This window comes from Spinacia oleracea, chromosome 4, assembly GCF_020520425.1.
Source record: "Spinacia oleracea cultivar Varoflay chromosome 4, BTI_SOV_V1, whole genome shotgun sequence".
Lineage (NCBI taxonomy): Eukaryota > Viridiplantae > Streptophyta > Magnoliopsida > Caryophyllales > Amaranthaceae > Spinacia > Spinacia oleracea.
Window position 1 is genome coordinate 149,167,602 of NC_079490.1, and position 15,679 is coordinate 149,183,280.

At 32.3% G+C, this 15,679-nt stretch overlaps 1 protein-coding gene across 1 annotated transcript; it reads left to right on the top strand.

Moving 5' to 3' along the window:
- Positions 1-7,767: 7,767 nt before the first annotated feature.
- On the top strand, positions 7,768-11,746 carry LOC110780049 (protein FAR1-RELATED SEQUENCE 6-like). The gene is made up of 3 exons (XM_056842423.1): positions 7,768-8,900; positions 9,641-11,078; positions 11,447-11,746. Exons 1-3 carry the CDS (start codon positions 7,768-7,770, stop codon positions 11,744-11,746), a joined length of 2,871 nt encoding a protein of 956 aa, XP_056698401.1.
- The last annotated feature ends 3,933 nt before the right edge of the window (positions 11,747-15,679 follow it).

Sequence of the window (15,679 nt, forward strand, 5' to 3'; positions counted from 1 at the left end):
CTCTATATAGTTAACTGATACTTAAAAGTATATATTAATGATTATAAAATGTCACATAATAAGTTTGGCGGGAAACTTAATCTCTATATAAACAAACTACAACTGTTTGAAGGGTATAACGTCTTCGTAATTTTATATAATCCCAAACATACATTTTACTTAGTCCTACACGATTTCTTCCTTACTCCAGTATATCAAATCTGAATGGCTAAGCGAAAGAGATGTTGCGGTAAATTTTAGTTTACCTACTTGATTCCTATAGTAACATACACACAATATAATTTAATATTTTTAAATGCATTCTGATTTTATTGCTTCTTTTTTGTGCTCTTATGTCCAGCACCTTCTTCGAAGGAACTACAAGACCTACAACACTTGAAGGATAGCCACAAATTTAGAATGTTTATGCGGCAGGTTTTGTACTGTCTTGGTCCTTTTCAAGCTGGTAAGTTGGTGACTCTTTCCGGACATGCACCGAACGTTGAAAATATGTTCCAGGAGGAGAGGTTCAACTACATGGTTCAAAATGGTGATATTGGGAACATTCCTGTTAATGACAAAGGGGAACGTCTAATTAGTCTAGCAGAAGTTGATGACCGAATTGTCAAGGTGGAACCTGTGGATTTTACTGAAGAGAATATGGGCTGCAAAAGGATCAAGAAAATTGATTTCGTGGATTTGACGGATGAATGAAATATGATTTCCAAATCCTAACTTTTGTATTGATAGACTTACGAGTCCACTAAATCTTACTCCGTTCCCGAAGAAAAATTTGATATAAAACTACGTTTTAACTTTATTCTTTCGTTCAATATGTTTATTTTATTTATGATCTCGTTAAAGGTTAAATGATCCTTTATAAGCATACTCAGACTTAATAGATAAAAAATGACTCCCTGCTAGCAGTATTTTTCTATCTTAATTGGTGATGGATATTAAATTTTTGTGCTATAAAATATGTAAACAATTTTTATTATTAACACACATATTACAAATCTCGCTTGCAGAATTACACGCTACGTAGGATCAACATAACCATATGCACAACGTATTACTTATTGTAGACCATTATTGTAGAGCAAATATGAATACACAATTAGTGTATACGATTCAAATAATCTTTTAAACTACTAATACAAATTTCCTATGTAGACGATTATTCTAGAGAAAATCAATGTTATATTTCCAATATATTATATATTTGATAGTAGGGACATTAAATATTCTCGTAGCCCCGATAAAAGTAACAAGTTACCAAAAATCTCCTTTGGAGTATTTATACTATGACGCTAGGAGTAAAGTAGATTCAATTTCCCGCTTTCTTTATCACTTAAATGATCCCGTAAAAGAGTTGTTAACACTTTATAGAATAGTAAATGTTTTATTTTTTCCTTTTAAATAATCGTGGTGGCAAGTGATCCTTAGATAGTAAATCTTTACCACTTAAATGATTCGTCTAAAATGACCCCTAAGACAACTTAGATTATCTTAAAAATGTTACAATTTACGCATATTTTTTTCCCATATATTTTACTTGATTTTCATTCAAAATACTTTACTTTTAATTTACGCACATATTTTACTTGAATTTCGAGTAATCGTATCAAAGTTTATGAAACAAGATCAACATTTCATCGAACAATTTAAAATTACGAATTAATTAACTTACAATATACGGGGTCACTGCATATATCCAACCATACGGAGAGAAAAAAAAATATCCTTTGGTGATCGGTAGATACTTTATGATATCGTTATGTTTTTTCTATAATCATTTGCAATCATAAAAAAATGTAGTACGGGCTTACAACGTATTTATACCACACAACCAATTTTATATTTCCAATGTAACTTTTTGATTAAGGGGACCAATAAATTATCTAATAATTCCCATAAACTTAACGAGTTCCCAACAATCAATCATGTTTACTTGAAAAAATATATTCATGTTTATTTGATAAAATACATCAATTTTTATGACTCTTTATTAACTAAAATGATTCCATGAAAGATTTGTTAACATTCGCAACATATATTTTGTATCTACTTAGATTGATATAATTTCACAACACTTTTTTTATTTTCCATTGTATTATTTTTTTGCGTAGCGTATCGTTACTCATTTAGGTTAAAGTAAATAAAATATACGGTTATTATAAATTGGGACACACTTTATTTTCTTTAGGACATTTTCCATGTATTATTTGTCATTTGTCAATATCAAATTGGGTTTATGAGAAACATGTCTTATCGGCTTATCTTTAAAAAGGATGAGATTATAACGATACAAAATAATTTAATATTTATTTAATAATATAAAATAATAATTCGTTGTTACTAATGACTGGGGATAATAACTATTGTGTTAGTCCCCATAAATATTACGGCGGGACATAACATGAAGCAGTGGCGGGAAAAAAAGAACATATGTTATTCATATTGATATTATATATAGGAAAATGATACCTAAAATTATCTATTAATGATTTTTTGCTCTAATAATTATATGTGTGGCGGGAATGGAGGTTATATTATCATATTTCCCGCCATTTTTATAGGACATATATATGTATGGAATGTTAGCTCAATGCTTTAAGCTCATCATAACTAGCTCTATTAGGAATCAAACATTGTATACTATCAAACACTTGATATCGTTCACAAAACATGGAGGAGAGGCCACAAAAAAAGTTGAAACCCTCTCATGAAGGTCATGAGTTTGAAGCTTGGGATCAGGTTTTTGACCACGAAAATTTTCCACAGATTGATGGAAACGAAATGGAACCTTATAATCCATACAATGATGAGTATGGAGATTGGGACGAGATTTTTGAGCCTTATTATCCAAACCATGATGAGTTTGGAGCTAAGGGCCAGATTTTTGAGCAAAATTTTGTTCCAAAGATTGATGAAAATGAAGTGGAACCTTATTATCCAAACCATGATGAGTTTGGAGCTTGGGACCAGATTTTTGAACAAGAATTTTTTCCAAAGATTGAAGGTATATGTGACATATTAAACTTACAGTCATTGAACAAGAGATGGCTTGGTATTGTAGGTGAGAGAGTTCACAAGAATAAAGATGTGAACTGGAGTCAGCTGGAGAAGGTTTGTTCTAGGCCTACAGATATCTGCATATTACTCCACCAAAGTTTCCAAGAGTTTGAAGGGTGTGAGTTTTGTGGGTGGCGTATACACGACCGTAGAAACACCTTCAATTTAGGCGTTGAGTATTTTGTCCATACACATGGAGGTCAGGTCCGTGAGTCGGATGAAACATGGCCATGGAGGGACGCTTTGCGTTTCGAGCAGATGTTGAGGAAGACTAACCAGATCAAAAACCCGAATGGATTCTCGTTCATGTAGTGGTTGGATTTATACCTAAGTGTCATGCATGTCTTAATTTTCGTTTTCGTCGTTTTTGTTAATGACTTTTTGTTACAGAAGTATATATCAAGTAGTATTGGAGTATGATACAAACACTAAGTATTAGTGTTTGCGTGGGATTTAAGTAAATCATAAGATATACTTCTGTAACACTTTTGAATCTTTTTAGTATCATAACCTTATCAAAGGGTATTTATCCATTAAAAAGGATCATCCGAAATTATGTTTTATTTTTAAGCCATTTTTTTTTTGGCTTTATAATTAGTACGGAGTACATTTAAAAAGCCTTGTATAATTATTCATTAGTTTCTTATTTTTTTTATATGAATCAAATTGTCTTACGGTATGAGATGTGCAGTAGCAGATAAGATGCGGAAGAGTTAAATATCATAAAAATACATAAATTTAAAGAGATAAAACGAGATGAACATAATTAATAGATAAAAACACAACTGTCTCTTACAATCCAAGGCTAGTGATCCAAAATAATCCATATAATTGAAAAAAGGCCGACAGAAATGGATTCTGGAAAGTTCAAAATGGCAAAATGAACGAAGTAGGATGCATAGATAGATATATTCTGGAAAAGTAACATCAACAAACCATTTCGAAGAAGTAATCAGTTCCTCAGTTTTGTAAAGTAATGCCTCTCAGGCCATGAGTTGTAGATCATTCTTTTTTTCATGCCTCCATGAGTGTTGACAAGGAAATCACGCCCCTTCTTCATTGCATCGAACCTTAAGGGAACAGACCAAGTGCAGATCTCGCACTCCGACATGGCATCTAGGTTTTCATGGCGTTCACCACACGGGAGGGTGTTCTTACAACAGAACGATTCTAAGTCGCTCCAGTCAACTCCTTCATTTGCATGGATTTTGTCACCAGCAAGATCGCAACATCTCTTCTCCAACTGGAGACATTTCAGAAGATCAAAAATCCTCGTTATTTTAGGAAATATGTGTTCATAAAAAATGCAATCCCACGCTCCAAACTCATCGTGGTTTGGAAAATAAGGTTCCTTTTCTATATTGACAATTTTATCAATGGGTTCAGAATTCGCCATTGTATGTGTTATGGATTATGTTTTGTTTTTCTTTTTGCTCAAAGGGAAGAAAAGGTTACACTTTTGTTTGTAAATTTGAATAGGTTTAATTTTGAAGCTTAATCGACATTTATAGGACGACAAAATGATTTTCAAGACCGGTCTATAATTATGACAACGTCAATATTTCTATCGATTAAAATTCCAACAAATTTATTTTAACGTTCAGAATAGACAATGAAGAAAATTATTTAAGTATCACAATAATTTACATAGTATCATATTATCAGTAAGGTTCAAAGTAGATACAAATTAATTATATTAATTATGATAATTTATTTTATAGTATCTTATTAACAATAAAATAGAATCCTTTGTTTTTAAGATACAATCGTCTACATTAATTCTGTTATAGTTTCAATGACAACGTCTACGTAGTATCCAATGTGTATTTATAGATTATCCTATTAACATTAATTTAATATTCAAATAGTATTTGATATAGTATATTCAAGTTTAATAATTGTATTTAAAATATCTTTTTGATAATCAGAGTATCCTTTGTTATTAATGTAGAATTTTGAACGACCAGATGAAAATGATACTACCTTAGGGTTAAGAATTTGGAACGACCAGATAAAATTACTTTGGGCTTCTGATGGTCCCATATATATAGATTACCATCTCTGATAAAAAATAAAATATTCTCCAACTTATTGAAATACATCGAACATGAAACCCTTCGTTTTACCTCCTTCCCAATCTAGAACATTGGGAGAAATTTTTGAGGATGAGATTATTCCGAAGGCCAACGGAATATATGAACTCATGATAATTGAGATGCTTAATAAGAAAAATATGTGTTACGTGAGGGATAAAATTCATTTCAGCAGAGGTTCGGTGGACTGGAGTAGGATGGCGCTCATTCGGCCTAGAGCTCGTTGTGACATAATCCACGACACCATAGAAGAAGCGGGAACGTGTGCACGTTGTTGGTGGGCTGGGCAATTGAGTAGGAATATCTACAACGACGGTGTCGGCTATGGTGATCAAAATCGAGATGGTCAATCTTGGTCCTGGAGGGTTTGTTTGCCGGAGGGACATAAATTTAATATGAATTGACATGTTCTTATTTTAACTAGTTTTTGTTTTTATGAATCATTTTCCATTTTGGTTTCATTAGTTGCGATATCTTTTCAATTTATAAGAGAATATAATCTCTTCAATTAACGAGATAATATAATCGTTTCTGTTTATAGTTCATTTCCGTTAACAACGCCTTTTCTTAGTTTAAATTTGCTGGGCTGAACACCAAATCAAACCGATTACTATTCACGTTTAATATTCATGTTTAATATGATATTCAATAAACTTAAAGCTACTATTCGCGTCAAGAATAAAAAACGCTTACTATTCATATTTAATATGATATTCAATAAACTTAAAGCTACTATTCGCCTCAAGAATCAAAAACAAAACTTATAGCTTTACTGTTCTCGTGCTTGTTATGTTGAACTGATATATTTTTACACTATTCTGTGTGATTGGTAGTATAATTTGTTGTATGATACCATATTAACAAAATATGATCTTATAACATCATATAATACCTTCAAAAAAAAAAAGTTTGTAATGAAGTATAGTACACGTATTTTGTAGTTTTGTAAAAGAGACAAATATTGTATTAAAGAAAAAAAATTAAAAGATAATATAAAAAACACAATAATTTAACTACAGTCACTGCATAAAAAAATCCGCCTACTTTTAAATCGATCAGTACATTAGTTTATGGGATCATTCTTTTTAAAAGAATCCGTATTTGAAGTGCCAAATTAATTTGTATTGCAAATTAGACGTGCTGATACCCCTTTGTCATATTGGTTACTTGAACGCTTCCTAAAGTTCATAAAACACCAAGTTTCGAATCCTAACAAGAACTTAGGATTTTTTTTTTTTTTTTAATATCACATGTTTTATGAGATCAATATTTACATAAAGAAATCAAATACATTTTCTATGTTTTTTTCCCTATCTAAATATTGTTTGATCCTTTTGAAAACAAAAAAGATTTTACGTAAAATATTCCCCTCCAAAAAATTCGTGCAACTTTGATCAAAATAAAAATAGTTTCAAACGTGCATATAATTTAATTTTTTTTTATATCAAATATTTTTGGGATCAATATTTACATCAAGAAATCAAAATCGATAAAACCACAATCATTATGGCTTTTATTTATCCTATGTACTACAAACCCTTTCCAAGAAACTAAAATCATGTTGTATTTTTTTAAATCGATCAGTACATTAGTTTATGGGATCATTATTTTTAAAAGAATCCGTTATTAAGTCAAATAAATTTGTATTGCAAATTAGACGTGCTGATACCCCTTTGTCATATTGGTTACTTGAACAGTTGAACGCTTCCTAAACTTCATGAAACACTGGGTTTCGAATCCTATAAGACCTTAGGATTTTGTTTTTTTAATGTTTTTTTCCTATCTAATTATTGTTTGATCCTTTTAAAACAAAAAAGATTTTACGAATTTTACGTAAAATTCGTGCAACTTTGATCAAAATTAAAATAGTTTCAAACGTGCATATAATTTATTTATTACCACTATTTCCCATATGAAGTTTAAACGTCACATTAAACACTGCCCCCCACTTATAAATAAAATTCATAATTATGGGATCAAAATGTTAAAATTTGACCTTAGAATTTTTTTTGTCATGTTATCACATGTTATGGGATTAATATATTTTCATAACTAAATATTTTTTGATCCCTTTAAAACATAATAGATTTTAGTTAAAATATACCCCTCCAAAAAATTCGTACATGAACGATCAAAATTCAAATAGTTCAAACGTATATGTAATTTATTAACACTATTTCCCAAGAAGTAGTTTAAACGTCACATTGTCCCTATATAAATATAATTCATGATAAAATTTCAAACTTCATCTTGGGGTTTTAGAGTACTGTAAAATTTTCTCTCCTTGCCGTGAAGTACTAGCTGCCACAAGGCCCACAACGATAGAACCGACGACAACTTTTTCTGGCGTATACTTCCGGCTTCCATTGCCGGGTGAGAACTGTAACATTTTAATAACTTATTAATGTTAATTAGATATTATTATCATTTTTTATATTGCGATTTTGATTTAATAGACGTAATTTGAATGATGTGAAAATTGTTCATTAAGGTGATGAATCGATATTTTCGTAAAGTAATATTATGGTGCCTATTATTTTATGTACTTTTTTGTAAGCCATAAGATTATATTGTCAATTCATGTCTATCTTACACCTTATCTTACAATCACCACAGTGAAATGAAGACTGATTCCCACATTTCACGCAAAGATGTGAATATAGACCTAAATGAAGTGTTAGATGATATGGCAGAGCTTCGTTTGCGTGGAGAGACATCAAACCAAGCCGTGCATGATAACGCACTGGAGAATCAGTTTAATGATGACAATGTAACTACAAATTTCAATATAGACCTAAATGAATGTGTGGAGGAGACCATTGAGTTGTCTTCAAGTGATGTGGTGGAAAAGGGCGAGGAGCTTCGTACATATGATGTTGTGGAGGAGGCTGAGGTGGACGAGGAGGCCATTGAGTTGTCTTCAAATGATGTGGTGGAACAGGGCGAGGAGGCTCAGGAGGATGAGGTGGCTCAGGAGGATGAGGAGGCTCAGGAGGATGAGGAGCCATCCGTAAACCATGTTGATAAAATCCCAACTGTGGGGATGTCCTTTCCTTCGGGCAATGAATTTGCTGATTACTGCCATAAGTATGCGTATAATAAAGGTTTTGAGTTCTCTGTGAGATCAAGTTCATTAATACATGAGTACCGTGAAGAAGGAGTTAACAAAAAGGGGGTAGGGGATAAAGAGCCCATGTATCATATGATGAGAAGGATTCGATTTATTTGTAACAAAGGAGCCCCGAAAAGGGGGGAAAGAACTAAAGTTACGGGGTGTAAGGTGTTTGTAGATGCGCGGCTAGAGAATGACATGATGGTAATCAAGCATTGTGATTTGTCTCACAATCATGATCTTTATCCGGATCACACCCGGCTAATGGCGAACTATCGATGTATTGATGAACAATCTTTTCAAAAGATGGTTCTGAATGATGCAGCTGGGATATCTTTGAATAAGAGCTTTAACTCGCTTGTGATTGGGAGTGGAGGACATGCAAATGTATCATACAATCACCGCGACCTGAGAAATGCAGTGAACTTGGAACGTAGGCGTACCATTTTTGGAGGTGATGCAGCTGCTGTTGAAGCACACTTTAAGAAAATGCATGAATTCAATAAAGACTTCTACAGTGCAATCCAAACGGATAAAGAAGGGAAGCTCTTGAACGTTTTCTGGGCTGATGCAAGGTGCAGGGCACAATACAAAGATTTTGGAGATATTATCACATTTGATACAACTTTCCTATGCAACAGGTATGATACATGTATCCTACATGATATATATTTTTTGAAAAAACACCATTTTAACATTTACGGGATCATTAATGTTTTATAAACAGTTATAATTTTTATTTTTTTGAAAAAAAGTTGAACATAGCATCTGTATTTAAAAATACATTAGATTATCATTTATAGGATGATTTATGTTTATTAATTAAAATGGATTAAGTTTCAATTTATAGGATCGTATTAGTATCATTTATGTTTCATAAACTTCTTTTTCATTTAAAACACATCATATTTTATTTTAGAGGATCATTTGTATTTATTAAATATTGAACATAGCTTCTGTATTTAAAATACGAATGATTATCATTTATAGGATGATTTATGTTTATTATTGAAAATGGATTAAGTTATAATTTATAGGATCGTATTAGTATCATTTATGTTTCATAAACTTCTTTTTCATTTAAAACACATCATATTTTATGTTAGAGGATCATTTGTATTTAATAAATATTGAACGTAGCATCTGTATTTAAAATACATTAGATTATCATTTATAGGATATGTTTATTAATGAAAATGGATTAAGTTACAATTTATAGAATCGTGTTAGTATCATTTATGTTTCATAAACTTATTTGTCATTTAAAACACATCATATGTTAATTTAAAGGATCATTTTATATTTACTAAACATTGACGTTGTTGATTGGATAAGTAACAACAATGATGCGAATAATATATCTTTTAACTTTATTTATCAGGCACAAAATGCCTTTTGCTCCTTTTATTGGTTGCAATCATCACGGCTCATCAATCGTCCTTGGTGCTGCCCTAATAACCTACGAGGATGCAGAATCATTTGTTTGGGTATTCGAACAATGGCTGCAGTGTATGGGAAAACCCCCAATGGGCATCATCACCGATCAGTGTAAGGCTATTGGAAAGGCAGTCCAGACTGCATTTCCTGGTGTGCCGCATAGGTTATGTGTTTGGCATATTATGCAGAATGCAAGCAGAAACTTGGGCAAATATTCGAGCTGGAAAGAAATAGATAAAGATTTTCAAGTAGTCGTGCACGACACACTGACCATCGAAGAATTTGATGATGCATGGAAATCCATGGTTACGAAATTTGGGTTACAGAACGACAAATGGATAAATGAAACTTATCGTATTCGGGCCAGTTGGGCCCCTGGTTATTGGCGGAGCTCATTTTGGGCTGGAATGTCATCATCACAAAGGAGTGAAGGAATGAACCGCTTTTTCAAAACATATGTAGGCTTAAACACGTGTTTGATACAATTCATGAAGCAATTTGAGGCAGCTCTTAGAGGAAAAGTGGAAGAGGAAAAGAAGTTACATCTCGACTCACAAAATAAACCATATACTTATAACAACACCCTAATTGCGGAGGTAGTGTTCTGCAAGGCATACACCAATACAAAGTTTAAAGAGGTGAGGGGTGAGGTGATGGGTCTGACGCACACAAATATTGTGAGTACTGGCCGTGACGGCACAAAAATCTTATATGATGCGGTGGAGAAGATCCCAATCCCCGTACATAAAGCAAAGCAGAAGACTTTTCAGGTTACCATTGACAAAGAAATGGGTGAGTTTACTTGCTCATGTATGCTTTTTGAGTTTCGGGGAATTTTGTGCAGGCACATCATTCGTGCGATTCATTGTGAGGATGTCAACTCTATACCTGATAAGTACATTTTGACTAGATGGAGGAAAAACGTAGTTAGGGATTACGAGAGTATCAAGGTTGAGTATTATGACCCAAATGACTCAACCCAAGTGAAAAACAGTAGGGAGGTAGCAAAACGGAACAACTACATTTCTACGTTGGCACTGCACAACAGTGAGACACTCTCGATTTTTATGGAAGCCACTGAAAAAATGCGTGAGAGTCTCGAAGATACAATTGGTATTAAGAGGACTGATGGTGATGATTTTATGGACTGGTGGGACCCTTCGAGTAAGAGGGTGTTTGGCCGCCGTAGGATAAGGCCAAAGGAAAACAATAAACAACACCTCGAACGCTCCGCAGTGCCAGTTGAAGGGGCCAGTAAAGATCCGATAGACCAAAGAGGCAAAGGTAGGGCTCAAGAGAAAAGGAAAAAGCACCCAGCTGAGAAAAAAACAAGGAAAAGGCGAAAAAATGTTGTGCACGACACAGACGAGGATATGGACGAGGTATGATCTTTTAATTCCATTCGTTAGACTACACCTCAAATAAAGAAAATAAATTGTAGTCCATCAAAATAAATCATTCTAGTTTTTGCGATGTTACAATATTATATACATAATCTATTTATGCTAGCTAATTTTTTCATAGAAAAGGGTTTATGTTCTTCATTCTTGTTTTTAAAGATTAATTTTGTATATATAGAATCTTTTTCTGTTATTATATGTATATATAGGGTTTATTTTATATTTTATACAAGTACGACGAGAATATTGTGGTACAAATACTAATACAAAGTATAGAAATTATAATATTGCATAACATATTATTCTGTTTTTTTGATTGAATTTTCTCTTTTGTGTTCGATTTTGCAAAGGAGAATGATGAGGCATTGCCAAATGGAGAACAAGGCCATGTTGATGCTGGTAGAAGTGCTGGTGTAACTGATTCTTACTACGGTGGATATCAATATTACGGCGGAAATTATATCAATCCGGGGTACAATCCTAACTTTTTCGCACCCAGCAGCAGTAATTATCGTCCGAATATATATCTGAACCAGCAACCACTTGGAAGAGGTTATCCCAACTTCAGCGTGAGGAATCCGCAACAGCTTTCACAGTCATACATGTCGCAAGGATCAAACCAATATTCAGCTATGCGTCCAGGCTTTTGACAATATTTACATTATCATGTTTTGATGTACTGGATATTTTAGTTGACAACTGCGTTTTGGAATCACCATTATCTAGCTATACCATTTTCCTTCTTTTGATTTTACAAGTGTTGTTGTGTTAGTTTTTATAATTTACATTATCATGTTTTGATGTACTGAATATTTTTGTTGACTACTGTGTTTTGGAATCACCATCATCTAGCTATATTATCATGATTGTTGTTTTAATAGGATCACTTTTATTAAGAAGTGATCAAATGTTGCAACTAATACGTCTTGTAGTCTTGTCACAATGGGCACCACAATGCTACCTAATTTTTCAGTTTATTTCCATGTGTTCCAAGCTTCCCTAAGGTAGCTTTTTTTTGTTGAAGGTATTATATGATGTTATAAGATCATATTTGTTAATATGGTATCATACAATAAACTACCAATCACACAGAATAGTGTAAAAATATATATGTTCCACATAACAAGCACAAGAAAAGTAAAGCTATACGTTTTTTTTTTATTCTTGAGGCGAATAGTAGCTTTAAGTTTATTGAATATCATATTAAACCTGAATAGTAAGCGTTTTTTTTATTCTTGACGCGAATAGTAGCTTTAAGTTTATTGAATATCATATTAAACACGAAGGGTTTCATGTTCGATGTATTTCATTAAGTTGGAGAATATAGTTCGTGAAGGTGGTATCATTCCAAGCGTTCAATCTTCATGAACTTTTTTTTAAAAAAAAAGGGTTAAGTGCGAATTAGTCAAAATATTTTATTTAAAAAAGATGTTTAAAAGTTTTTATCTTATAACTTTTTTAAAAAATCGGTTAACAAAATACAACATGATTTTAGTTTCTTTGAAAGGGTTTGTAGTACATAGGATAAATAAAAGCCATAATGATTGTGGTTTTATCGATTTTGATTTCGTCATGTAAATATTGATCCCATAAATATGTGATATAAAAAAAAATTATATGAAAAAAATTCCTAATTTGAAATTTTATTATGAATTTTATTTATAAGTGGGGGGCAGTGAGAATAAATTATATGCACGTTTGAAACTATTTTAATTTTGATCAAAGTTGCACTAATTTTTTGGAGGGGTATATTCTACGTAAAATCTATTTTGTTTTAAAAGGATCAAAAAATATTTAGATAGGGAAAAAAACGTAAAAAACGTATTTGATTTCTTTATGTAAATATTGATCCCATAAAACATGTGATATTAAAAAAAACAAAATCCTAAGGTCTTGTTAGGATTCGAACCTTGGTGTTCAATGAAGTTTAGGAAGTGTTCAAGTAACCAATATGACAAAGGGGTATCAGCACGTCTAGTTTGCAATACAAATTAATTTGACCATTCAAATACGGATTCTTTTAAAAAGGATGATCCCATAAACTAGTGTACTGATTTTAAAAATAAAAAATTACTCATGTTGCATGCATGGGTATCAACACGTCTATAGTTTAAACATAAATTCTTTTCATCTATTTAAAATTATGATTTTATTTGTTTTTTGATGTACTTAAAATTGGAGGTGATTCCACGACATCATAATTCATGTTAAAGTAGATGGTTTAAGTTGTTATCGTATTTTATGGAAGTATCATTGCAAAATCATCTGTTACGATGGCATTAGTACTTTAGAAAATTTTATAAGCGTTTTTATACAATAGGATTATTATGACCACACCTTTTCCTATAATACAATACAATAATAAAATAAGTCGTGAAGGCTTGGCAAATGAATTAACTTCGCCACTTGAGTATTTACCACATGTTATAGATATGTTGAATTATGAACCCAAGTTCGATTCGTAATGCACAAAAAGGGAAACTGGGAGAAAATAGTTTTATTTTTATTTTGATTTATTTTGTTAATAATAAAATTTATATTTGAGGAGTTCATGTTTGAATTTGTGGGAGCATTACAAGTTTATACACAAACTTCTTATTAACTTCATTTGTTAATCCGTCATATAAAAATTTTCATAGCTTACTATGTTGTGCTGATACCCCCTGCTAAATTGGTTACTTAATCATCTCTTCACTACGGTAAACCCGTGTTCGATCCTACTGAATGGTTAAAAAAAAATTCCTCTTTTTTTCTATCTGGTTTTTTTACTTCTGGTTTTATGTGAGAGAGTATATTTTATTCAAACTCTAAAATCAAAATACATTTGTGAGTATCTTTTATTCAATTTATAGAATCATAAACATAACTCATACGATTTCATGTAGCTTCAACATCCCATTGTCACTTAACTAAACAAAGCAGCCATTGTCACTAACAATTCATCATTTCCAGTTTCGAAAAGTCGAATAATAACACATTACATATCTAGTTCTCTTCTACACCTTCTTACACCCAGTATATCACAATTGAAACTAATTAAATCTTAATAAAACAAAATGAAACTCTCTTGGTAATTTCATCAAACATGTTATATGCATTATTAAACACATGGAAGTTTCACCTCATTGAGATAGTTACAAGCTTCGAAAATGGCGAAAAATATAAAGATAAATAGAAATTCATAGTGGGAAAAATAATCACATAATTTGCATTCACTTTAGAAATAAAAACCAGAAATATTATTTTTGCTTTGCAGTTCCTCTTCAAATGAAAGATGAAAGTTCCTCTTCAAATGAAAGATGAAAATTCCTCTTCAATGGAAAACCAGAGGAGAAAAATGAAAGTTGAGGTGAAAGATGAAAGTTGAGGTGGAAAATTGTTTTGGCGCAAAAACGAAAATGTGTATGTTGGCGCAATTACATCCCGCTCAAGAGAACAGAATGACGCAAATCAGTGAAAAAAATTGCCGCCCAAAATACTATTTTCACAAAGCTTTTCCCTCTCTTTTTTTAGTGGGATTTGTGAGGTGGCAAAATTTAATAGGTGGTGTGCAAGATACCTTTGCACACCATGTATATCCCTAGCCTTTTCCGAATTATTTGGATTTTAAACCATAATTAATTCAATGAATTAATTTTTCTTGTAAACTTAGGTGAGAACAAGCAATCATTTAATTAAGTGTAGTATAGTACTAATCTTACAACATACTAAATCACACCACGTACCCAAGTTTTGTTACTATTTAAGAGGATTGTAACCATATTATGTACAATATCGGAATCCTTCGGCCTAGTTTTAGGAGTAAAACATCACTTTCAAATATTACATACCAGTGATTCTGAAATCCTGGCTAACTACAAGAAATTGTACTTTTAACGACGGGAAATCCCGTCGCGAAAGGCCAATAATTGTTGATTAATGACGGGATTTCCTGTCGCGAACCCGTCATAAAAGGGGGCCGTCGTTAATAGAAATCCCGTCGTAAACCCGTTGTAAACCCGTCGTAAAAGACATTTGCGACGGTTATTCCCGTCATTGTTTGGTTGTTAGCCCCGTCGCAAAAGGCTTTTGCGACGGGATTTTTGACCTGTCGTAATTAGGTTGTCGTAAAAGATACAAATTCTTGTAGTGTATAAACATATACTTCATCCGATTTTTAATACTCGCAACGTTTGAGATTTATGCATTATTCATATATTCTAATTTGACAATTGTTGGTGATTTCACTACAAATAATTGTACTATTAACGACGGGAAATCCCGTCGCGAAAGACCAATAATCGTTGATTAACGACGGGATTTCCTGTCGCGAACCCGTCATAAAAGGGGGTCGTCGTTAATAGAAAATCCCGTCGTAAATCCGTCGTAAACCCGTCGTAAAAGACATTTGCGACAGTTATTCCCGTCATTGTTTGGTTGTTAGCCCCGTCACAAAAGGCTTTTGCGACGGGATTTTTGACCCGTCGTAATTAGGTTGTCGTTAAAGATACAAATTCTTGTAGTGTTTATACGTAAGATAGTCATGTGAGATCTTGTTAGAATCATCTTAATGTGTATTTTTAAAATATTAACTTTTTATATTT

Bases quoted from the DNA above. Each gene is read 5' to 3' on its own strand.
- LOC110780049 (XM_056842423.1), top strand. From the start codon at position 7,768: ATGAAGACTGATTCCCACATTTCACGCAAAGATGTGAATATAGACCTA. The intron at 8,901-9,640 runs GTATGATACATG...TTTATTTATCAG, and splicing joins ACAACTTTCCTATGCAACAG to GCACAAAATGCCTTTTGCTC. The intron at 11,079-11,446 runs GTATGATCTTTT...GATTTTGCAAAG, and splicing joins CAGACGAGGATATGGACGAG to GAGAATGATGAGGCATTGCC.